General features: G+C 39.7%; 1 protein-coding gene across 1 annotated transcript in view; it reads left to right on the plus strand.

Moving 5' to 3' along the window:
- pdlim4 (PDZ and LIM domain 4) overlaps positions 1 to 27877 on the plus strand; it is a 76354-nt gene that overhangs the window by 23804 nt on the left and 24673 nt on the right. The window contains exon 2 of the mRNA XM_063011267.1: positions 7370 to 7521. Coding sequence (XP_062867337.1) covers positions 7370 to 7521 — 152 coding nt within the window. The remainder of the gene's footprint in view (positions 1 to 7369; positions 7522 to 27877) is intronic.

Below are 27877 nucleotides of genomic sequence, written 5' to 3' on the forward strand. Positions count from 1 at the left end.
TAATACTATAATTAACTGTAAAGAGCATGGGAAGACCATGGCCAGCAATAGTGTATTTGTGACTGGTTCTAATACATTTTGAATTGAAAGGCTGAAAAAACCCAATGCATCTATAAAACACATTACATGCGGCGATAAATGCACTGCCCGAGTGTCCCCCTCTCCCCACTGCCTTTCAGCGGCAGGCAGTAGCAAACAGATCATCAGACGAGGCCATGTTGACCAGATTGTTAGTTAATTACAAGTCAATATTGCCTGTATGGACAGTGATAAAAAAGAAAAAAGAAAAAAAGTGAACCTGTAAAACTGCGGTGTTAAATGCGATGCAGTCCAAAATTTGGGTGCACCTAACTTTTGTGCTGGTGCACCTAAGAAAAAAAGTTAGGCGCACCAGTGCAAAAAGTTAGTCTAGAGCCCTGTGATTACAATCACCTGCTGACATAACCTGTTTAAAATCGCATCATTATTTAGTTTTTTCACCTTATTACTAGCCCTAAATTGCCCCTGTCCCAACTTTTTTTGGAATTTGTTGCAAGCCTGAAATGCAGGAATGGATGTTTATTAATAAATGAAATGAAGTTGAGCAGGTAAAACATGAAATATCTCAGGTTCAAACTGTCTGCAATCAAATAATAGTCAAAGTAAATGTAAGAAACACTGCATTTTTATTTTATTTGCATTTTCCATTCTGTCCCAACTTTTTTGATTTGGGGTCGTAGAAAGGCTGCGTAATGCCAAAGCTTTGAATTAAATTTGCATAATTTTTTTTGCAAACAAACTCCTAGTTCTTCTTCCTCAAACCATGAGAATTAAGCTAGAACAAAACTGAACTAAAAACCCACAGTGTAGTAATAAATCATGCCATTCTGGTTTGTACCAATAAATAAATTTTTGCAAGTTGTCAGATAGTCATCATTTTCTTTCTTCATGCTACAGGCACAGTAAAGCAGACGGTGTAGTTTTTTCAGGTTCATAAAAAACTATGCAAATTTTCTGGCATTAAACATCCATTTCTTCGATTCAGAAAACAGCCAAACTTACTGCTCTCTTTTTAGAATATCAATTAGAAGGTTTTAATACTGTAAAAACAAGTGAAAACTGAAGAAAGAGTTCATGTAATGGCAGTCAGTCTATGTACTAAGACGTTCTTAGCGTGTGGAAACAGCTGCTTTGTGGGTGGTAATTATAAGGTGAAGATGTGACAGGATGGATCGTGGTATCTCTGTTAAAGGCTTCCAGAGCTTTATCAGCTCACTGTTTTACAGTGGCATTGTTTTCTTGGCACAAAGGACGTTGTATAATGGCTACACAGACATTTTAAGAAGGCCTTATGTAAACAGCTTGTAACCAGGACACCACAGTATGCAAACAATGTGATCTCCGCCTGAATTAATTCTAAATAACATTGACAGCCAGCAGTAATTCTGTCAATGAAAAATAAAATAAATAAGATTTATTAGTTACTTGTTTTTCATTGACATAATAAAATACAGTACCAGCCACAATCATTGCCACCTCTGGTAAAGATGATTAAAAAGGGTTATTAGAAATTCACCATTTGGTGTAAAAAATTAGAAAAATCAAAGACCTCATAAATAACTAATTACATGTGCCACAATCTTTGGCACCCTTGCATTTAATACATGAACAACTTCCTGTTGACAAGAGAACAGCACTTAGTCTTCTTATATAACTAGGGCCCTACTAAATTCACTGTGCTGGTATGAGTGGATCAGACACAGCAGTGCTGTTGGAGTTTTTGAATACCGTGTCCACTCACTGTCCACTCTATTAGACACTCCTACCTAGCTGGTCCACCTTGTAGATGTAAAATCAGAAACAATCGCTCATCTATTGCTGCTGTTTGAGTTGGTCATCTTCAAGACCTCCATCAGTGGTCACAGGACGCTGCCCACGGGGCGCTGTTGGCTGGATATTTTTGGTTGGTGGACTATTCTCAGTTCAGCAGTGACAGTGAGGTGTTTAAAAACTCCATCAGCATTGCTGTGTCTTATCCAGTCATACCAGCACAACACACACTAACACTAACTCAAACCACAGCAGTAGATGAGGGAATCTGACTTTACATCTACAAGGTGGACCAACTAGGTAGGAGTGTCTAGAGTGGACAGTGAGTGGACACGGTATTTAAAACCTCCAGCAGCGCTACTGTGTATGATACACTCATACCAGCACAACACACACTAACACACCACCACCATGTCAGTGTCACTTCAGTGCTGAGAATGATCCATCACCTAAATAATACCTGCACAGACTAAAGAGAGATGATCACGTGTGTCGAGAAGCACACTTTATGGAATCTCCAAAGGGACAATATATCTTCTAACTTTGGATAATATAGAACAGAGACTTTTAAACCATTCCTCTTTACAATTCTCTCAAAGTCACCCAGGGTCCTAGATCCTCTCTTGTGCGCACTCCTCTTTATCTCACCCCACAGGTTTTCTACAGGGTTATGATCAGAGAACTGAGATGTCCATGGCAGAAGCTTGATTTTGTGTTCAGTAAACTTTTTTGGTGTTGATCTGGACATGTTTTGGATCTGACCCATGGTACATGCTACATGGAGTTTGTGATGTCATGTACTTTACAAAGGTTATAGTGACACTTAAAGGACAAACGGCCCCACAACATCACAGACACTTCACCATGCTTAATAATGGCTTGGCCATCAGGTTATTTTCAGTGCAGCCATCCGTCTTTTTACACCAAACCCACCTTCAGTGATCATCAGACCATAAAACATGCTTCCAGAGTCCCAGCAGCATTTAGCAAACACCAGGTGCTTATGTTTGTGGTTAGATGACAGGAAAAGCTTTTTCCTGGCAAAGGTTCCAAATATTCTGTTGGCATGGATGTGACATCTGATAGTGTTTTTAGATACTTGTTGACTCCAGGATGCTACTTTTTTTTTTACTTTTTAACACTGATACCTCTCCTGCCATTTTTCCCACTGTGTTGAGGCAAATAACCTTGTCCTCATCCAGTAAGTTTGTAACATTGGTTGACTGAAACTTTTTTGATTATTGCCCTAGACAAGTAGCTATTTTTCTAACCATTCTGTGACTTATAAAAGTCAACACACTTTTCTTGTAATGACCCCCTTGCTGTATAGATCAGTACCATGCCCGGATCAGTATTATAGAACAGCAGGAGGCATGGAGGCACAGATAATGACAGTGCAGGTTTCTTCAATCTGCAGTTTCTGCACCTTATTAAGTGTTAATTCGCTGTAGCTGGGGAAGACCTTTATTAATGGGCTCAGTTGGCCTACTCATCGTTGGCCTATTGACTCATTTCCAGTGTTTTGCTGATGCTGAGATGCTTGTCTTTGTCTCTATCCGGTTCTTTTTGATCTCTGGAAACTCACCCTGTGGTCTTTTTCGTTTTGAATGTTTGTCTAAGGAGATTGCATGACTGTGTGCTTGATTTTATACAGCAGTTAGCAATAGGTGAGATTAAAACACTTAACTCAACATATTTTTGACCATATATTTTATAGAAATGACACAAAAAAGTCTTTCTTTCAGCTTGCAAAATAAATAATAACTAATTTTAAGCTAATACAAGAGAGAGACAGTTAACTGTTCAGTTTTTCCAGATATGGATGCATTCAAGTCATTGGGAAAGAGATTAAAATATACTACAACCATTATTTCAAGCATTACATGAGTGGAATTCTGCACAGTACAAAATACAAAGACACTATCATGCCATGACCTCTTGTGCTAATTTACACCAAAGTGGCAGAAAAACTGGAAACCAGTCTATTACTTGGTAGGTTCCCCAAGGGAGTATAGCACTACAGAAATACGACAAGGCATGGACTCCAGGAGCTTGTGCAAATATTCTGTAGGCAATAAATACCATACTTGCATACTTGTATGCACACAGCTCACAATTCTGTTGTATTCTGAGGTGTAGGATTTCTGTGTTCCAGAAGTAGCATATTCAAGGATCTCTGTGAGATATGATGGCTTAGGCGGGAATGACAAAACCACAAACTCAAATGAGTGTTCTGTCCTGTTGGACAAAGGCCAAAACCAATCAGAATGAATGCTGGACATGAATGGGTGTAACTCGCCAGAAAGGATGCACACATAATGTTCACCTGTCAGAGACATACTGGGCTTCCATGGAATACCAGCTAAACAAACCCCATACCCTTATGGAGCCACCGCCAGCCACTACAGTCCACTGTTGTACCAGTTTGTTGACACTTGGCAGTTTTTCAGGCATTAATGTGCAAATTGCTATACCGTGATAAGTGAAAATTCTAAGACAAAGGTTAAAAGCTAACAACGAACTAGGTTAATGTCTAAACTAATAAATAATACACAATATTAAAGACTAAGCTAAATGATATATTAAATAAACAAACTAACAAACTAGGAAATGCTAAAGATTAAACTAAGGTTGACTATATACTGTAAACAGGCAAAACCAACTCTAAAAGGCTATACTAAATGTTATGCTAACGCCAAACTAACAGAAGCAAAAAGGACTACACCAAATACAAAACAGAGAAGCAAACATATAATCATGAGCATATGGATGAAGCAATTCTGTGCCAGGAGGATGAGGTGGGGATGATCAGGTGATGGGCCTTGTAGTTTGTTACAAATATGTCTTCTTTTTTTCTAACTATGGGTGAAGTATTGCTATAAATACTGTACATTTTTTGCTTGTGAATTCTGAGTGCTGGAACAGACGTGTTAATTCTGTCATCCGATAAACAGTCTTGTTGGGAGGCGTGGTAATCCTGTCTCCCTGTCAATCATACGACGCCATCCGTTGCCTGGGAGCTCATGTCTATGGATGAGGGCGAGTTAATGCTCTTCATTTTTCATGAGCTATATCTTGAAAAAAGAGAGATTACTTCATTTGTCTTGCAGGGGGTACTCTGTGGGTGGAAATGTATTTCATTTGTCTCTAAACTGAGTGTAAAATATGGGTCTGATCGTATTTGTTTTATTTATTGTATAAATAGCTCAATAAATAAATATTGAGCAGTGATAGCTCAGTGGTTAAGGTGCTGGACTAGTAATCAAATAGTTGCCGTTTCAAGCCTCACCACCGCCAAGTTGCCACTGTTGGGCCCCTGAGCAAGGCCCTTAACCCTCAATTGCTCAAAAAAATGTGTTCAGTCATAATTGTAAGTCGCTTTGGATAAAAGCGTCTGCTAAATGCCGAAAATGTAAATGTAGCCCTACTAGCTTTTGTTAAAAGGTGGAACACAGTGAAAATTACCTTTACATTTAACAACCAAGAATACACATGTGATCATTTTATGTTAGAAATATAAAAATCAAATTGGCTACATTTAACAGTACTCGTGATGTACAGTACATGGACTGTCTTCTAATGTGTCGGAAAAGGAATTTAAAACTTACTAAAATTAGTAAACTTAGTAAGATTATTTAGTAAAAAAAAAGTGGAACAGTTGCAAATTGAAAGCAAATATTTTAGATGTTATTTTACTGTTTTACATTAAAGAAATGTGGAAGTCTACCAAACAACTTTTTTTGTGGGTTCACATTAATGTTTTATGGTTTACAAAACAGGTTCTCACCACTTTTAAATAAAACATTTATGAATTGATTTGTTCTTTCTTAATGTAAAATATTTTGACATGCCTCTTTTGGCATAAGCTGTGTGGCTACAATAATTGTAAAAGTATTTCCTGCTGAATTACAATTTTACCACAACAGTAGTGCATTGCTTGGAAGTATAACAATATAACAAACTGACTGTACTGAGCCAAAACTTTAGGATCAGCTTGTTTTTGGGGAAAAAAAACATTGGATTCTACAAACTCTATTTTCAAAAGAAGTTGGAACATTGTGTAGAATTCAGTAAAATGAAGTCTCTATGATGTATTTATTCTCTTAAGCTTTTATTTAACTGACAATAGTTTAAAGAAAAGATTTCCAATATTTTTACTGATCAACTTCACCTTTATTTGTCATATGTTCAGGTGTACAGTACAATAAAAGTATTTTTATCGCATAAGGGCCATGCTCAAGGACCCAACAGTGGCTGCATGGCAGAGCTGGGATTCATTTACATTTACATTTTCAGCATTTAGCAGACGCCTTTTATCCAAAGCGACTTACAATTAAGACTGTATACATTGCAAGCAGTTGAGGGTTAAGGGCCTTGCTCAAGGGCCCAGCAGTGGCAAGCTGACAGATGTGGGGCTTGAACCAGTGACCTTTCAGTTAATAGTCCTGTACTTTAACCGCTGGACTACCACTGGGATTCAAACTCTCAACCTTTCAATGATTGCCCAAAGCTCTAGCCACTAGGCTACCACCGTCCCAAGAGAGGGAATTATAATTGGGTATAAAAGTAGGATCCACCAAAGACTTAGTCTTTACAAGCAATAATGGGTCATGACTCACAACTTTGTGCCAAACCTTTAGGAAATATTTACCAATCTTTCCAGTCTTTCACTGTCTACTATTCATAATATTGTGAAAAGATTTAGGGAATTTGGAGAGAACTCAGTCTGTGTAGGGCAAAACCAGAAACTATGTACCACATAGGCTCAGAGGTACCTCAGAGAACCATTGTCACTTAACATACAAAAAAAACCATACAATGAGAAAGCCATACATCAATTCTATGCAGAATCCCCTCTGTTCCCAAGCTCATCTTAGATGGTCCTAAAGACAGTGGAAACATGCTGTTGTCAGATGAGTCCACAGTTGTTTTTGGAAAAAAACGGACCCTAGTTCTTGGTATGGGGGTGCATCTGTGTGAAAATACCATTGATGTGGAGGCGTGTATTGGTATTTTGGCGAGACAAATGTGACCCAGTGGTTTATATTTAACAACTTTTCTCTATTAAATAAAGGTTCTAATGAATTAACAAATAAAAGATTTTAGTTTTTATTGCATTTTTAGAGAGTGTTCCCACTCTTCTGGAAGGGGGGCTTGTATTACTTTTTTTTTGCTGAGAAATTGTACAGTGGCTTTGAGAAGCTAAAAGGGAAATACATAAAAAAACAATTGTAACCTAATGACTGAAATATGGTGAGCTAATGCATATTGTTGCCAAAGGTAAAACAGTTTTTAGCCTGAGAAATCAATTATCTCTCCTCAGGTAAAAAGTTCAAGCAGAGTATCAGTTACTGATACTGAAATTAATCAGAATTGACACGACGGAATTGCGCAATATCCACATCTCCCATAATCACTGTGCTTGAATGTTTTTCAATTCAGGTATTGAATCAAAGGCTCGTTTATAGTTACTGCAGCTATGGGCTTAAGGCTCAGAGGAGTTAAACAAAGATGTGGCATCTCTCCTGTAACTCAACTTTCTTTTTGTTTTTTTTTATAGATAACACCGGGAAGTAAAGCAGCTCTGAGTGACCTGTGCCCCGGAGACACAATCTTGGCTATTAATGGGGACAGCACAGAGTCTATGACACACATGGAGGCCCAGAACAGAATCAAAACCTCCACGAAGCAGCTCGTCTTAAACATCAGCAGGTAAATAATCCTAAACTAGTCACACCAATATTAGGTCAAGTTTCTGTAATACAGTGGCCTCACCTGATGATCTTATTTTAACATTATGTTTTACACACTTTGGTTACATTCATGACAGGACAGGCAGTTACTTTTTACACAAGCTTCATCAGTTCAAGTCTTTAATGTCAAACACAGTCATGGACAATTTTGCATCTCCAATTTACCTCACTTGCATTTCTTTGGAAACCAAAGCTCCCGGAGGAAACCCCCTTAGACACGGGGAGAACATGCAAACTCCACACAGAAAGGACCTGAATTGTTCCACCTGGGAATCCAACCCAGGACCTTCTTGCTGTGAGGCAACTGTGCTACCCACTGAGCCTCTGTGCCACCCATCTGATGATCATGCTGTCGAAAAGATTTCTATGAATGTCTTTGGGAATTTGTGCCCATTTAGTTAAAAAAAAAGCATCGGTCAGCCACTGATGTTAGCCACTGATATTAGACTTATCATTTATTACTTACCATTTACTGAGTATCATGTACTGGCCAACACTACACTTCTCCCTAGTCTCGTCCCCCTCAACTCCTTTAGATTAGAAATGTCTCTTGTATTTATTGTAGGTCTTTGTATTTATTGTACTGTTTTTTATCTGCATTGTGTATGTTGCATTGTCTTGCACTTGTGTTCTGTGTTGACAGTAAAGCCTCTTTTGAGCTTGATCTTGACAAGAAGTCAAGATGTAAAATGGGGTTAAAGTCTGGGCTCTTTGCAAGGCACCAGAGGTCCTCCACACCTAATTAGTTAAAACAAATCTTTACAGAACTTACTTCATGCACAGGAGCAGTCATGCTGGAACAGGAAAGGGCTTTTTCCAGGGTAGCTGAAATTTCTTAATCTAATGTAAATTGACATGAATGAGCCCGTTGTGAGGCTTTAACTGTGTACAATTGTTCAAACACAACCTTGTTCTTAACAACTAGTTTCCATATTCTGGCTATGTGTATTTAACAGGAATATTCCTCAAATGACCCCTTAGTGGTTGCTCTAGTGAAGAAATGAAACTGAATCTAACAGTAATCCCATTCCTTTTTTGTAAATATTGCATGTTTCATAGATCACGTGTAGGAACCACATTACCATATTTGGTATGTGTTTTCTGACCAAGCTATCCTCTGCACATAAATGTACCTTGACCTCTCAGGACCTCATATATCACACTCAGACACCAAGTCATACTTTCACATAGCAGTACAATGTTTCACAAAGACTAACATCTCACTGAAACTGAAAAGTCTGGGGCTGTACATCCCTGACACATCCATAGCAAACAAGTGAGCTTTCATTGTGCCTCTTATTTAGACACATATACCCGTAATCAGAACCCATTATTATTTAGGCAAGTCATACACAAATCTACCAAGCAAAATTTTATTTATTTCATTAGCATTTCATTTTCACTGATTGCTTTATCCTGGTATATCGGGGTCGTGGCGGGTCTGGTTTTGCTGGGAAACACTGGGCTCAAGGCAAATATAGCCTGGACAGGGTGCCAATCCAACCCAGGGCTCAGACATAGTCTATCATGTCAATCATAGCGAAATTGACCTCAAGCGCAAATTGTATTTATTTAATTTTTATTTTATTCTCCAGTTTTCCGGGAATCACTGGGCGCAGTGCAGAAGGCCAGTCCATCACAGGACCTTAAACAGTTCAACAAAAGTTTAACATGCAGTCTGAATCAGACTCACAGTCACAACTAGCTTCATTCTTATGATTTTATTGTGTAATAGTAAGCAAGCATAAACAACGGGTTTTTAGAAGTAGTCACCACAAATTAATTTTTATACTATGCTGCAAAGCATTGTTGATAATTACAGTTTTTAGATGCCTACGGTAAGAAATAATGAGCTACTTGTAGCAGTTAGGGCTGTGCGATATGACTAAAAAACTAATATCTCAATATGCTTTTGATATACCAAAAGTGGCGATATACAATACGATATAATGTAAACTTAAAGTACAATGGCAGGCCACTGCCCGTATTTTAGCTTATATTGTTTATAAGTTACCTTAAAAAGACAAAACACTGTAGTTCTGATACATTCTGACAGAATTGTGTTCATATTTTGTATAATTACAGGCTGTATTTGTATTCATATTGACTATATATTATATATATTGACAATATTAAACAAACCAGCAGAATCGTACAATTACATTTATGATGACCATTTTACTTCAAATAAATGAGCATAAAAAAAATCCTGAAAAAGTTCAATATTTAATAATATTTTGCTAGCAAAGTGAAAGCCACGGTAAACAGCAGCACTGCAATCCACACAGCAGCATAAAATCATAACCGCTGTTTACCTGAGCTTCTCTTCTTCAAATCTGTATCGGTGTGTTGTTCCATTAGGGATATAATCCACTTGTTTTTCTTCTTGGAGGCCATCTTGTATGTTTCCCAGAATATTTCCAGAATATATAAATCCATTTCCAACTGTTTGTCCTCCTAACTAACATCGGCTTTTGCGGTTAAAAGCTGAGACTTATACAACAACTTATACGACACTTATACAACAACAAGAGAGAGATTTAAATTCTACTAAAAATCTGAATTCGGAAGCTCTGATTGGTGTATACAGCTGTTTTTTAAGGCCTGACCCATGACTGAATCTCTTTAACAAATGAACTGATTAATGGAGTTGTTTACGCATGACATTTTAATGAAACAGAGTGAGCAAATGAATGAATCTTTACCATAGATAAGAGCACATCTCCCTGATTCGATTCCAATGAATAATTTGTTTGAAAAGAGTCGTTTCTGACACTTTACACAGTGATTCAGTTTGCACTGCATTCTGCGCAGTGCTTTTGTGCTGTTTTAAACGTTATCAAATGGTAACCTGTGTATCCTAGGCATACTTGATATATCGAATATGGTCATTTTCAACATAGTGTAAAAAGTAATATCAAATATATCGATATTTGCGACATACCGCCCAGCCCTAGTAGCAGTGTTAAATCTTGATCCTGAGGTAACATGGGTCTCTCTGATGGACTCCTTCATAATTCACCTCCTTCATAATTTTTTTTATTTATTAAGATTCAAGTCAGGGACTTTCAATCAGTCTTGTTTATTTTTGGCTTATTGTTTAAAACCACTGTTTTGTTACGCACATCTTCTATCCAAATTTAGTTTCTGGGCCAAGCATCTCAGTGTTTGGTTTGGAATGTAGGGACTGAGATGATTGTGTTGTAGTTAATTGCTTCTGTTTCTTTGTGTAACTATTGTGAAATAGTTTTGAACCACATGCTAAATGCTTTCACTAAAATATGCACATACACATTGTCTGAAGAAAAACAGCTGTAAACAGCAATCCCACAGTTTTTCTAAAACTCATCCAACTCTGAAGAAGTTTAATTCACAAAACACGAACAATGTGTTCAGACTTACATGGAAAAGCCCAGTGTTTAAAGCGAATATTTAAATATAGAATTACTATTTTCCCTTAACTGTAACATTGTTTAGCTCCAATTCACTGTTACTTATTTTTACCTCCTGTAGAGAGATTTCTTCTAATATTAAAGCATCCTCATGGTATTATTTTCACATGCTAAATCTGAACTTACATTCAAATGGGCATGTTATCTAGTGATCTTTTTAGAACTAAGGGGCTGAGCCCAACTCCTGAAAAACAACCCCACACCATAATCCCCCCTCCACCAAACTTTACACTTGGCACAATGCAGTCAAACAAGTACCGTTCTCCTGGCAACCGCCAAACCCAGACTCGTCCATCGGATTGCCAGACGGAGAAGCGTCATTCGTCACTCCAGAGTCCACACTGCTCTAGAGTCCAGTGGCGGCGTGCTTTACACCACTGCATCCGACGCTTTGCATTGCGCTTGGTGATGTAAGGCTTGGATGCAGCAGCTCGGCAATGGAAACCCATTCCATGAAGCTCTCTATGCACTGTTCCTGAGCTAGTCTGAAGGCCACATGAAGTTTGGAGGTCTGTAGCGATTGACTCTGCAGAAAGTTGGCGACCTCTGCGCACTATGCACCTCAGCATCCACTTACCCCACTCTGTCATTTTACGTGACCTACCACTTCGTGGCTGAGTTTCTGTCATTCCCAATCGCTTCCACTTTGTTATAATACCACTGACAGTTGACTGTGGAATATTTAATAGCGAGGAAATTTCACGACTGGACTTGTTGCACAGGTGGCATCCTATCACGATACCACGCTGGAATTCACTGAGCTTCTGAGAGCGACCCATTCTGTCACAAATGTTTGTAGAAGCAGTCTGCATGCCTAGGTGCTTGGTTTTATACACCTGTGGCCATGGAAGTGATTGGAACACCTGAATTCAATGATTTGGATGGGTGAGTGAATACTTTTGGCAATATAGTGTATGTGGTTATAGTGTGTAACTATACCATTTTAAGTGCACTACTTAGACACACTGCCTTTAGGAGGCATTTAAACTTTATTTCCTACTAAGTCTTTGTTCCCAACCTCTTTTAAGCCCAAATTACAGACAGACTTTCCAGACCTTTTTACTGTCATAAAAAAGTATGGTCAGGCAAGATAAAGCTGTCTGGGGTTTCATTCCTACCTCAAACTACTGTCTAAGTTTATGTTTCCCTTGTCTCCTTGTGGGTATTCTGGTTTCCTTTCACTATTTAAAGACATTGAAGTGGGTGGGTTGTCTACTGCTAAGTATGTTAGTGAATGGGTAGTGATGCTATCTAAGGGATTGATATTTCTGCCTCGTTCCTAGTGATTCTGGAGAGGCCATGATGACACTAATAAAGATGACTTGGTAACTTACTTAAATAATTAAATATGCTGGCTGAAATGATGAGGAGAATTCACTGTATTGCTTTCAAAGAATATTGGTGCAATTAGACCTCATGTTTTAGATTAGATTATATTTTATGTGCAGAGTAATATATTGTACTACTATACTTATAATACTACTAGTCTTAAAGTACAAATTCCATTTATGTACAAGCTGAGCAACTTAATTGTATTTTGAAACTGTAAACACATTTTGAATTTTATGTCTAGTACAGACTCAAAAAGTTGGGACAGGGGCATGGACACTGTTTCATCACCTTTTCTATTTTGTGAATTGAAAGGTGATCATTTTACTTTTTGCTTCTTAAATTATGCACAGGAATTCTGTATCTACGATGCCACAAATTATGCAGTGTGTCTAGAATAAGGCCTGGCATTGTCTTGTCTAGGAAAAGCTTATGGCAGGATATGTCTCTCTTAAATCCAGTGCCTTCTAAAGTATGTGTCTTTGCCCCAGTGGTCAAAGTGTCATCAGTGAACATCTGTAATCACTGATGCACGTTCATACCATGACAGATGTTGGCCTTTGCACCTCATTGATTTAACCGGAGGGTCATTTTCATCTTCATCTAGTTTCAGGTTGACAATGGTTTTCTGAAGTACATCTGAGTTTGTGTGGCTATATTTAACAGAGTAGCATCACTGCATGTTTTGCATGCAGTGCCATCTTAGGGCTGAGGTCACACACATTCAACTATTTGCACAGACTGAGATATATATATATATATACAGTGTATCACAAAAGTGAGTACACCCCTCACATTTCTGCAGATATTTAAGTATATCTTTTCATGGGACAACACTGACAAAATGACACTTTGACACAATGAAAAGTAGTCTGTGTGCAGCTTATATAACAGTGTAAATTTATTCTTCCCTCAAAATAACTCAATATACAGCCATTAATGTCTAAACCACCGGCAACAAAAGTGAGTACACCCCTTAGTGAAAGTTCCTGAAGTGTCAATATTTTGTGTGGCCACCATTATTTCCCAGAACTGCCTTAACTCTCCTGGGCATGGAGTTTACCAGAGCTTCACAGGTTGCCACTGGAATGCTTTTCCACTCCTCCATGACGACATCACGGAGCTGGCGGATATACGAGACTTTGCACTCCTCCACCTTCCGCTTGAGGATGCCCCAAAAATGTTCGATTGGGTTTAGGTCTGGAGACATGCTTGGCCAGTCCATCACCTTTACCCTCAGCCTCTTCAATAAAGCAGTGGTCGTCTTAGAGGTGTGTTTGGGGTCATTATCATGCTGGAACACTGCCCTGCGACCCAGTTTCCGGAGGGAGGGGATCATGCTCTGCTTCAGTATTTCACAGTACATATTGGAGTTCATGTGTCCCTCAATGAAATGTAACTCCCCAACACCTGCTGCACTCATGCAGCCCCAGACCATGGCATTCCCACCACCATGCTTGACTGTAGGCATGACACACTTATCTTTGTACTCCTCACCTGATTGCCGCCACACATGCTTGAGACCATCTGAACCAAACAAATTAATCTTGGTCTCATCAGACCATAGGACATGGTTCCAGTAATCCATGTCCTTTGTTGACATGTCTTCAGCAAACTGTTTGCGGGCTTTCTTGTGTAGAGACTTCAGAAGAGGCTTCCTTCTGGGGTGACAGCCATGCAGACCAATTCGATGTAGTGTGCGGCGTATGGTCTGAGCACTGACAGGCTGACCCCCCACCTTTTCAATCTCTGCAGCAATGCTGACAGCACTCCTGCGCCTATCTTTCGAAGACAGCAGTTGGATGTGACGCTGAGCACGTGCACTCAGCTTCTTTGGACGACCAACGCGAGGTCTGTTCTGAGTGGACCCTGCTCTTTTAAAACGCTGGATGATCTTGGCCACTGTGCTGCAGCTCAGTTTCAGGGTGTTGGCAATCTTCTTGTAGCCTTGGCCATCTTCATGTAGCGCAACAATTCGTCTTTTAAGATCCTCAGAGAGTTCTTTGCCATGAGGTGCCATGTTGGAACTTTCAGTGACCAGTATGAGAGAGTGTGAGAGCTGTACTACTAAATTGAACACACCTGCTCCCTATGCACACCTGAGACCTAGTAACACTAACAAATCACATGACATTTTGGAGGGAAAATTACAAGCAGTGCTCAATTTGGACATTTAGGGGTGTAGTCTCTTAGGGGTGTACTCACTTTTGTTGCCGGTGGTTTAGACATTAATGGCTGTATATTGAGTTATTTTGAGGGAAGAATAAATTTACACTGTTATATAAGCTGCACACAGACTACTTTTCATTGTGTCAAAGTGTCATTTTGTCAGTGTTGTCCCATGAAAAGATATACTTAAATATCTGCAGAAATGTGAGGGGTGTACTCACTTTTGTGATACACTGTATATATATATATATAATGCATTTTCTCCCCATTTTCCTCCCAATTTAGCACATTCAATTTGTCTTCCGCTGCTGCCTCTTCCGACATGTGCACAGCAGTTCTCTTCTCGCCCCTGCATTCTGCACAGGCGTCTCCTCTGCCAATCAGGGTCCTTACGCAGCTTATAAAGATCCCACTCACCCACACATAGTCCAGTCCTCACCCGGTGGCCAATTAGTATCTGCTGCAGGCACTGCCAATTATGCCCGCCAGATGTCGCCCAGCCAATCGGTGGCAACGTTTCGAACCAAGGAGCTCAGAATCTCGTGCTGGTGTGCTAGCGGAATATCCCGCTGCGCCAACTGGGATATTTTTCTGGATTCCCTGAATCTTTTTACAATATTATGTACAGTAGATGGTAAACGATTTAACACAGTAGCCCAACTGCTTTGCATGCAGTGCCATCTGAGGGCTTGAGGTCACACACATTTAACTATTTGTACAGACTGTTACTTTTCTGGATTCCCTGAATCTTTTCAGAATGTTATGTACTGTAGATGGTAAAGTTTGGAACAAAGGGGTTTTTGCAATGACTTTGGTGGATCTTTCTTTTATACCCAGTCATGATACTTTGACCAGTTATTAATTCACCTGCATATTGTGGAATGTTTTAAAATGATGTACCTTAAATATTCTAAAAACTTTTCACTTATATTTTGCCCCTGATCTAACTTTTTTAAGTATATTGCAAAAATCCAAATAATAATGTCTACTATGGGGGCTAGAGCTTTTAGCTACTCTGCCCCACATCTCTGGAACTCTCTCCCTCCTGACATTTGCACCATTGATTCTTTCCCTAGTTTCAAAACACGCCCTAAAACGTACTTCTTTAAACTTGCCTATCCTTAATCTGTGTAATTAATTATGTACTGATGTTTATCTATAAGTATTGTAAGGTGTCCTTGAGTGTTTTGAAAGGCACCCATAAATAAAATGTATTATTATTATTAGGGCTGGCACCGATCCGATACTCTGTATCGGTCTGATATTGGCCCAAATCACTGAATCGGAAATCGGAAGGAAAACAACTTGTAATCCGATCTGGTACTGTTGCTTAATGTAAATAACACAATGTAAATAACACTTAATTTAAATAAGGCCATTGTTTGTGTGTAAAGCAATTAACACACGAAGATACAGGGGTTGGACAATGAAACTGAAACACCTGGTTTTAGACCACAATAATTTATTAGTATGGTGTAGGGCCTCCTTTTGCGGCCAATACAGCGTCAATTCGTCTTGGAAATGACATATACAAGTCCTGCACAGTGGTCAGAGGGATTTTAAGCCATTCTTCTTGCAGGATAGTGGCCAAGTCACTACGTGATGCTGGTGGAGGAAAACGCTTCCTGACTCGCTTCTCCAAAACACCCCAAAGTGGCTCAATAATATTTAGATCTGGTGACTGTGCAGGCCATGGGAGATGTTCAACTTCACTTTCATGTTCATCAAACCAATCTTTCACCAGTCTTGCTGTGTGTATTGGTGCATTGTCATCCTGATACACGGCACCGCCTTCAGGATACAATGTTTGAACCATTGGATGCACATGGTCCTCCGGAATGGTTCGGTAGTCCTTGGCAGTGACGCGGCCATCTAGCACAAGTATTGGGCCAAGGGAATGCCCAATACTTATATGATATGGCAGCCCAAACCATCACTGATCCACCCCCATGCTTCACTCTGGGCATGCAACAGTCTGGGTGGTACGCTTCTTTGGGGCTTCTCCACACCGTAACTCTCCCGGATGTGGGGAAAACAGTAAAGGTGGACTCATCAGAGAACAATACATGTTTCACATTGTCCACAGCTCAAGATTTGCGCTCCTTGCACCATTGAAACCGACGTTTGGCATTGGCACGAGTGACCAAAGGTTTGGCTATAGCAGCCCGGCCGTGTATATTGACCCTGTGGAGCTCCCGACGGACAGTTCTGGTGGAAACAGGAGAGTTGAGGTGCACATTTAATTCTGCCGTGATTTGGGCAGCCGTGGTTTTATGTTTTTTGGATACAATCCGGGTTAGCACCCGAACATCCCTTTCAGACAGCTTCCTCTTGCGTCCACAGTTAATCCTGTTGGATGTGGTTTGTCCTTCTTGGTGGTATGCTGACATTACCCTGGATACCGTGGCTCTTGATACATCACAAAGACTTGCTGTCTTGGTCACAGATGTGCCAGCAAGACGTGCACCAACAATTTGTCCTCTTTTGAACTCTGGTATGTCACCCATAATGTTGTGTGCATTGCAATATTTTGAGCAAAACTGTGCTCTTACCCTGCTAATTGAACCTTCACACTCTGCTCTTACTGGTGCAATGTGCAATTAATGAAGATTGGCCACCAGACTGGTCCAATTTAGCCATGAAACCTCCCACACTAAAATGACAGGTGTTTCAGTTTCATTGTCCAACCCCTGTATATTTCAACAGTGCCGTTTATTGCCACTCACTCTTGATGACATCATTAACATGTGCCACTGATCTACAACTCATCTGCAACAGCCATTCATAAATTTAAACACAGTGATCTACTTAAACTTTTAGCATTTTAAAAAAATCATCTCCTACTACCACATCTAAAAACACTGTTTAAACACAATAAAAATCACTTTATAAATGATAAATTGCTCACCTGAAATAAAGAAAACCTTTCTTGTCCCGGCTTGGAGATCTCTCACATCCTCAACGATTAATCCATTAGTGTATATAATAGTGTTGAAATAAAACAAACTACACCGTTTCCCATTTGTCCTTTTAAAAATCCGGCAGGGTTTAATAATAAGCGCGCTTTGGTTTTTAATAATCTAAAAACGTGACAGAACTTTAACTGAAAATCTCAACTCAATTCTAATTGGTCCATCGCGTTTGATTGGCATCCACATCTTCCAATTGTAGACACTTTTGTTAAACAAGCCAAAAATGCTGCTAAATGTTCTGTGTGTAAAAGTTAAAATAAAAACAGCAGTTTTGCAGAAGTGTGATGTTGTAGGTTCTATATTTATTCCTTTAGAATATTTGTTTCACACTCTGAGCATTGTTATTTAGATAGCTAGTTTAACCATGGTGCATTGAGACATGTATTATTACTGCTTAGTTGTTTGAGAGGAGAAATTACGGTATCGGATTGGTATCGGTATCGGCAGATACTCAATTTGCAGTATCGTTATCAGACATAAAAAAGTGGTATCGAGCCAGCCCTAATTATTATTATTAATAATTTGTTCATATTTACAAAACACAATCAAGTTGGTCAGCCAAAACATTAACATTTCTTTTACTTTTGTCAGTTGTTTTGTCACTTCTTGTTTTTTACTGCATTTTTCAAAATATCCCATCGTTTTTAAAAATAGGGTTTGTATCTTTTTTTCCATGGATTTTTTCAGCCTCTGTGCTCAATTATGGCTGCTTGTTCATATGATTATTAATAGTGTAGACTATTATTCATAAGCACATTTTTACAGTCTTTTGTCACAACCTTGGCGGCTTTTGCAGCTAACCGGAGAAAATGATTCTCCACAAATTCTTACCAGAACTGAGAATGGACCTTTGAGTTATTTTGGAAACCACTCTGTTTCAAAATCCAGGAATGTGTTACTAATACTTTGTGTCCCACACTCAAGAGAGGGGAAAGCAGCAGTGGGTCAGCATTTTTGTAGGGATGAGGTCATGATTTTAGCTTGACGGCTCCATTTCCAAAAGAGCTTTTATATCACCTCTCAATGCAACAGTGCTTCGTCATGTGCTCTTCGTTTTCTGTGACTTTCAGACAATCCATCTCCCTGACTAGTCCCCTTTCTCAATCCTCAATTTCCCCTCAGTGTTCCCTCTCTTATAATTTAATTCACTTAGGAAAAAATTTGTTTGCGAGGAGGCAGATGTCACACAATAAGGACGTTCTTCTACATCAGTGGCGCTGTTGGAAAATCTGTTGGCTCTCCAGTGAGTGACTCATAAGACTTGGAACATGAAAATGCAGTAGCGTAAAGAAAAAAGACAAAACAAGAGGACAACACTGTCCTTCTGAGAAGTCGATGACTCCCAGATGAGAAATCAAAAGTGTGGGTTTAAAGCAGTGAAAGGCCACATAGTGAGATAGCTAGATAGCAATAAATAACTGAAAGAGCTTTTCACTTACATTGTGCAAGACTTATCTAAGAAGTTGTGAAACCAGTAGAAAGGTCACAGCTGGGCTGTTGATGATACTCTAGACGTACTTGCTAGATGCCAAATTTTGGAACATCAATAAATTTACATTGAACATTATTCATATTCAGGCCTTCGGTGCATACCTGCATAGTGTGTGACCTATTAAAATGATGGAAACTACCCTGCATGTACCTAATATCTAAAAGTATTTCCTGTGTAGCCTTCTTGAGAAATAAGTTGCTTTCATTTGTTATTGATCTTTAACAAACAAATCGGCCCAGCATAATATGACTTAATAAAGCGGATTGCATTTAATGGGTTAATATTGTTGGTTCTATCATTAGCACTCACCAGTAAGTGTAGAGCAAAAGTGTGGACAATTCTTACCACCATTTATTTTCTATTTTTACATATAATGTTTTTTAATATCCGCATCAAGAATTGCAGTTCTATCAATAGAACCAACCACTTGTATCATGTTTAAACAAAGCTTGGTATCAACATTACCATTCATTTCATTTTCATTAACCGTTTTATCCTGCCCAGGGTTGCAGCAGGTCTAGTTTTACCAGGAGACATCAGGAGACATAGCCAATTATGTCTGTGTTGTGCCTGGCTGGCTGATAGCATAATAGGCCGCTTTTAGTTTTTGTTCACTGACTAACCATCATAGTGCAAAATCACAAGATCAGCTTTCAGCCTTTTTATAAGTGCTTTCCATAGCCAGTCACGTTTGCCCAGATGTAAGTGTTTAAACTGCCAGTCAGCATCGGGACAGATACCACAGTTTACAGTCTGCAGTACCCTATTCTTATATAGTCAAGCAGAGCTTCAGAACCACAGAGCAACCCACACCTCTGCAGCTGTTTCTGAGGCGTTGCAGTGCCTGCTAGGAATGGAGTGACTTCATACACTGATGGCGAAGTTTCCACCACGAGTGGGTTCATAGTGGCTTCTTTGTCTTTATGTCTGTTTGGTTATAGTAGTAAATGAGTTGGTGGTGACAGATGGTCAATAAGAGTTGCTGTTGTTCACTACAGATGCTGATGTTCTGAGGGGTCACAAAAAAGGATGATGTGATGTCACTGACCTTTGCAAAACCTACTCCAAATAATTCACATTTTGTAGATCAAAAGCTATTAAATGTCACCTCATACACTTATCAGCCATACCATTAAAACCACCTTCTTGTTTCTACACACACTGTCCATTTTATCAGCTCCACATATCATATAGAAGCACTTTTACTGACTGTAGTCCATCTGTTTGTGTACATGCCTTTTTAGCCTGCTTTCATGCTGTTCTTTAATGGTCAGGACCACCACAGAGCAGGTATTATTTAGGTGGTGGATCATTCTCAGCACTGCAGTGACAATGACATGGTGGTGGTGTGTTAGTGTGTGTTGTGCTGGTATGAGTGGATCAGACACAGTAGCGCTGCTGGAGTGTTCACTCACTGTCCACTCTTACCTAGTTGGTCCACCTTGTAGATGTAAAGTCAGTGACGATCGCTCATTTATTGCTGCTGTTTGAGTTGCTCCTCTTCTAGACCTTCATCAGTGGTCACAGGACACTGCCCACAGGGTGCTGTTGACTGGATATTTTTGGTTGGTGGACTATTCTCAGTCCAGCAGTGACAGTGAGGTGTTTAAATTTCCATCAGCGCTGCTGTGTCTTATCCACTCATACCAGCACAACACACACTAACACACCACCACCATGTCAGTGTCACTGCAGTGCTGAGAATGATCCACCACCCAAATAATACCTGCTCTGTGGTGGTCCTTTGGGGGTCCTTGTTTTACTTCAACTGCATCAGCCTTTGAGAATAAAGACATTGATTTATTGATGCGCTAATACATGTACTGAGAGTCAACAAAGTAATGGAAACCCATTACAATAGATTAGACATCAAACGTCTTTAATCCTTTTTGGAATGCTGTCATACAACTGGATTATCTGTGGTGGGATGTTGGACCAGGAGGAAAGTCTTCCAGCTTTTTATGGGATTATGAAGGTGAATATCTACTTTTGGGATCTGCTCAACACAGTTTGGTCATGTTTACTCCTGTGAGGTTTGACATAACATGCTAAAACAGTTGGTATGGTGACTCAAAAATTATGTTTCGTATTGCCTGGGTTAAAAATGGGCGGCACGGTGGCTTCGTGGGTAGCACTGTCACCTCACAGCAAGAAGGTCCTGGGTTCGATCCCCAGGTGGGGCGGTCCGGGTCCTTTCTGTGCGGAGTTTGCATGTTCTCCCCGTGTCCGCGTGGGTTTCCTCCAGGTGCTCCGGTTTCCTCCCACAGTCCAAAAACATGCCACCAGGCTAATTGAAAACACTGAATTGTCCTATAGATACCTAGCCGCTAGATGCACAAACCAGTGCATTGTAGTGCCAGTCCCAAGCCCGGATAAAATAGGGAGGGTTGTGTCAGGAAGGGCATCCGGCGTAAAAATTGTGCCAAATCAGAGCCGACCCCACAACCGAACGGGACAAAAGGCCATGGAAAAGAAGAAGATTGCCTGGGTTAAAAGACCACAGGGGCAGAATAGTATTTCAACTTTAAAATTAGGAGCTGAAATATTCCTTTTAAGCCTAAATATTGCTTTTAGATCTTTTTAAGCCCGGATCTAAGGTTTAGCTAGTATATTGCAGTAATTGACATTAATGGTTTGCTTCAACTGCATTAGCCTTTGAGAATAAAGACATTGACTTATTGATGCACTAATACATGTACTTAGAGTCAACAAAGTAATGAAAACCCATTACAATAGATTAGACATCAGAATATATTTAATCCTTTTAGGAATGCTGTCATACAACTGACTTATCTGTGGTGGTCTTCCAGCTTTTTACAGGATTATAAAGGTGGATATCTAGTTTTGAACCTGCCTTACTTTAATAACATTTAAATCTAATGATTAGGAGGTAATTAAAGACACTAAATTTAACAGCTCTTATTCTATCAGTGTTTGTGGAGACATTATGCTGAAAGGGCACTTGGGTGGCACAGTGTCTGTTACACTAGCCCACCAAGGCTGAGATCTAGGTTTAAATCATGGCAGTGTTATCGGCCAGCCGATTGGCTGTGCCCTTGGGTATACAGGGGTTGGGGGAATGACTGGGGGATACCCTGTCCAGGTATTCTTGCCTTGCGCCCAGTGTTTTCCAGTGGAACCAGACTTGCCACAACCTTGACCATGATAAATTGGTTAATTAAAATGAAAAATCAATTAAAGATCATCCCAGAATACACAGACTGTATGAAGAAAGAGTGTTGGGTCTTGTACATGACCTTATATCTGTTTACTGTTATATGACCATGCAGTGCATTCACTGGACCTCAGGATTTCCACATGATGGTTGTCAACAACATTTAAATCTCCAAAAGGTTTTTTAATTAAATTAAAATCTCCTGACCACAGCTTATTATTATTATCATCATCATTCTCAGCACTGCAGTGACAATGACATGGTGGTTGTGTATTAGTGTGTGTTGTGCTGGTACGAGTGGATAAGACACAGCAGCGCTGCTGGAGGTTTTAAATACTGTGTCCCTCACTGTCCACTCCATTAGACACTCCTACCTAATTGGTCTACTGTGTAGATGTAAAGTCAGAGCTGCTGTTTGAGTTGGTCATCTTCTAGACCTTCATCAGTGGTCACAGGACGCTGCCCACAGGGCGCTGTTGGCTGGATATTTTTGGTTGGTGGACTATTCTCAGTTCAGCAGGGACAGTTAAAAAACTCCAGCAGCGCTGCTGTGTCTTATTCACTAATACCAGCACAACACACACTAACACACCACCACCATGTCAGTGTCACTGCAGTCCTGAGAATGATCCACCACCTAAATAATACCTACTCTGTGGTGGTCCTGTGGGGTTCCTGACCATTGAAGAACAGGTTGAAAGCAGGCTAAAAAAGTATGTAGAGAAACAGATGGACTACAGTCAGTAATTGTAGAACTACAAAGTGCTCTTATATGGTAAGTGGAGCTGATAAAATGGACAGTGAGTGTAGAAACAAGAAGGTGGTTTTAATGTTATGGCCGATCAGTGTATGTAAAAAATAAGTGAATTTGAAAAGGTAAAATGACAGTATAATTTACTGTCTTAACATATTATTGGTGCTAAAAGCTGCTTTCCTGGTCACTGTGTATAATATCAGAGAGGCAGCACTTAACCAGACAGTACTTTTATTTCATAAGGGCTGGCTATACTAAATCTGCTTTCAGCTGCAGTAAAACTTTCATCAACTGTTTTATCCTGCCCAGGATTACTTAGAATACTTAGGTATTATGTGTGAACCAGGCACATAAACATGCTCGGCATTTCCCCCATTTGTAGTGCAAATAACAATCATGCAAAGAGTCGAGCAAAAACAGTAGACGCTGGAACTGTGCCTCATTACACATTCTGTTTGATGTACTTAAGTTAGGGCAATCAGTAACAGCTGCTTTTGTTTTTGTTTTTTTCCACCTTCGATAATCAGGTCTTTTTTTTTTCTTTTTTTTTTCGGGGCTTTATTTTTATAAAAAATTACAGATTAAAAACATGAACATAGTCCCACACCCACGTGATCACTCCTTTACATCTCTGTTAATCCTACTTCTATATATTTGGTAATTACATGTTTTATTCATGTAGATATTTTATTTCTGAGAAAATATTAATATTTTTTTTGTTATTTTCAACTATTTCCATGGTTTACCACTGCTTTATCCCGGTCAGGGTCACAGTGGGTCAAGTTTTGCAGACAGTAGGGCTGGGCGATATGGATCAAAAGTAATATCTCGATATTTTTTCGCTGAACCACGATATACGATATATATCTCGATATTTTTTCATCCCATAAGGTAATAACAAAAAGACACTTCTGAGACAAAGCTATGTTCCAAATTTTTTACAGGCACTTTTATTAACATTCATGCTGGGGAAGCTTCACACAAGAACTATTTTTCCTTAATAAAAAAAAAAAAAATTTGTGAATTACAAATATATTGTCTGGCCCTTTAAGAATGTTAAGTGCACTATAGGGCGCAGGGAGCGAGTGTGTAGGGAAGGTGTCGGAATTTATCGTTTCCCTCTTTGCTCGTGTTCTTCTGTTGTTTTGCACTGAGCTTGTGTGACATTAAATATAGTGTTCTCGTTAAACCCCCCTCACATGTTTGAACTTTATACATTATTTTATGTATATGTCGCCACAACATTAACATTTACATTAATATTTTTTTTTACCATATAGAACTCAGTTCTGTAATACAGGCAGAACTAATCCTTCATGTTACTATGTAACTATTACAACATTTCATGCATTTTAATCAGCGTTCTGCTTCATGCACTTTATTATTATTTAACAGATTTATTTGTTGTTTAATTGCTGTTTGCTCCTTGTTTACTGCTGAGTTAGTACATGCAATTTTATTAATTTTTGGTTGTTTAATGGCCAAGAACAAGAAATACTATAATACATGATAAATAAATAAATGAGTCTCGGACATCGGACGAATAAACTAACACGTCCACGTACAACATCCAGTACAGAAATCACACCCCATAATGTTTGTATTTTACAGATATAGCAAATATCTATACATGCACATCACATATACAAACACAAGAGTCAGAACAACAGGAGATGCACCGTTACGTTATTATTACTGTTTATAACACTTGTGCATAATTTACACTGTTTATATATGAAGTAAACATGTGCATGTCAGCGCGTGCATGTGCTTGTATGTATTTCCGTTTTCCAATAGTGGTTTTTGAAACGAATAACGACTCGTTTTCTTGTTTATCAACTTTGGGATTTGAAGTAAAAAACGAATGATCAAAGGTACATGGAGCTGGAACCTTTTGTCTGGACTTGTTTTCGGCATTCTCTACAGAATACATTATTCCGCTGCTCATCTGACACTTCTTCACCACTGAATGCGAACCATCTCCAAATAACTGAGCCATTATTATGGCAGAAAGAATTGGCGGTGGGGAGGGGCGAGTTGTGTTCAGTGAGGGAGAGAGGCGGGGCAGGTGAACATGTGCAGAGACAAACTGGGAGAAGAGAAAGTCGAACTGTCGGATCTAATTGGAACGCAACATCTATATCGATATACGCGATATTGTCTTATCTTATATCGCGTATGAAAATATATCGATATTTTATAAAATCTCGATATATCGCCCAGCCCTACCAGACAGGATGCCAGTCTGACTCAGAGATAGCCCAGACGCCCCTGAGACAAAGCCAATCTTGCTTGTATTTGGGCAACCGAATGGTCGATAGCGTCACTGGGGTGGCCCCACAGGACCACCACAGAGCAGATATTATTTAGGTGTTGGATCATTCTCAGCACAGCACTGACAATGACACGGTGGTGGTGTGTTAAAGTGGACAGTGAGTGGACAGTGAGTGGACATGGTATTTAAAAACTCCAGCAGCACTGCTCTGTCTGATCCACTCATACAGTTCAGCAGTGACAGTGAGGTGTTTAAAAACTCTATCAGCACCACCATGTTAGTGTCACTGCAGTGCTGAGAATGATCCACCACCCAAATAATACCTACTCTGTAGTGGTCGTGTGAAAGTTCTGACCATTGAAGAACAGCATGAAAGGGGGATAACAAAGCATGCAGAGAAACAGATGGACTACAGTCAGTAACTGTAGAACTACAAAGTGCTTCTATATAGTAAGTGGAGCTGATAAAATGAACAGTGAGTGCACCATACACCAACACATATAGATTCTGACAATCATGGTTAATCATACACACTCAAGCATATATACACATGCTCACTCACAAGTACGCACACACACACAAACACACATACACTCACATACTTAATTGCACACATACTTACACTGTGACACAATTACTCACATATACATACACACTCATATGAACACACACACTCACTACAATGCACATACACTCACTCACACTCGCACACATGCACATACACTCACTCACACCTTCACACGCACTTGCACATGCACACACATACACACACTCGCACACACGACCACACACACAACCAACACAGCCTTGATCCCTGGACTCCTAAAACTACTTAGTGACTGTATTACTTGCATCTTTGCACAATATTGCATTTAGTTGCATTTTGCAACTTACTCTTTTTATATCTATGTTTTTATACAAACCCCTATGCTGCTAACTGTACAGTATATTAGAATATGTTTTTACCTCACTTATCATTTACTCAGTACCATGTACTGGCCATCACTACCTTTTGTCTCTAGTCTAGTCTCCTTTAATTGCTTTTTAGATTAGAAATGGCTTTTGTATTTATTGTAGGCCTTACAATATGTACTTGTGTATAGCTGAAATGACAATAAAGCCTCTCTTGAACTCTTGAACTCCTACATCTAGCCCTACTTATCAATGCCTGTTTCAGTCCTCTGCCATGTTGGCTCACTAAGATGTGCTGTTTACTCAGATGACACATTTTGGTCATGTTTACACTCATCAGGTTTGACATACCGTGCTTAAAGAGGTTTGGTGACTAACATGACATGTTCTCTATTGCCTTTAAAATTGAAAAATAAAACCCATACGATGGATTAGTACTTAGCCTTTGGGTTAAATGATCTCAGGGGCACAACAGTATCTCAACTTTAAAAGTAAGGCAAGCAGCAAATTAAATTAGTAGCTAAAATTCCCCCCTAAAGCCAACATAATGCTTTTTGGATCTTCTGTAAGCCCAGATCTAACTTCTGTTTCTTTTAATAAGCACAACATTCCATGCAGCCAATTAAATTCCTGCTGCTGCCACTCAGACTCCTGTCTCTGGGTCTTAACTCTGCTTGCAGCTTGTAAAACATGCTGGTCTGAAATTAAGTTTGGCAGCAGGCCAGTGTTTTCAGTGCTTTCTTTAGGGGCCTTGTAGGTGTAGTGGGGCTACCCTAAACAGCTTACCTTTTATGTGACTTGTATACTAATTAGATATTTTAATAGCCTTACAATTTACAACATTACTATTAAACATCATCATCTATGTACATTCAACAAAGGTAAAACTATAACTAAACTAAAACTATAATTTCCTATTGTAGTTTGGTATTCCTGTTGGGGGCGGTGATATCTCTGCGGTTAAGATACATGACTAGTAATCAGAAGGTTGCTGCCAGGTTACCACCTATGGGCCCTAACCCTCAATTGCTTGGATTGTAAATGGCCACTTTGGATAAAAAGCATCTAGTCAATGCTGAAAATGTGCATGTAATTTATTGTAATGTGCGAAAGAGGTGGCATTAGGTGGAATTATCAGTCGTAGGGTCTGGACACACCAGACACTTCAGAATTTGTGTTGCAGAGTAGTCATGTTATCTGTGATTAGTCACAGCCTTATGAAAACTAACCAGATGATGCCTTTATTTCAAAATGTGCTTTATTGTTTTTAGTATAGGCGGCACGGTGGCTCGGTGGGTAGCACTGTCGCCTCACAGCAAGAAGGTCTTGGATTCGATCCCCAGGCGGGGCAGACAGGGTCCTTTCTGTGCGGAGTTTGCATGTTTTCCCCGTGTCCGTGTGGGTTTCCTCCAGGAGATTCAGTTTCCTCTCACAGTCCAAAAATATGCCGTCAGGTTAATTAGAGACACTGAATTGCCCTATAGGTGGATGGGTGTGTGTGTGTGTGTGTCTGCCATGTGATTGACTGGCGCCCCATCCAGGGTGTTACTGTGTGCCTTGCGCCCATTGAAAAGCTGGGATAGGCTCCAGCACCCCCATCCCCACCTCCCGCGACCCTAAGTGGATAAGTGGTTAAGAAAATGAGTGAGTGAGCCGCTCAGGTGGCGCAGCAGTAAAAACACAAGCTGGAACCAGAGCTTGGATCTCGAATACATCGTATCGAATCTCAGCTCTGCCTGCCAGCTAAGGCTGAGCGGCCACATGAACAACGATTGGCCTGTTGTT

Source organism: Trichomycterus rosablanca, chromosome 16 (genome assembly GCF_030014385.1).
Source record: "Trichomycterus rosablanca isolate fTriRos1 chromosome 16, fTriRos1.hap1, whole genome shotgun sequence".
NCBI lineage: Eukaryota > Metazoa > Chordata > Actinopteri > Siluriformes > Trichomycteridae > Trichomycterus > Trichomycterus rosablanca.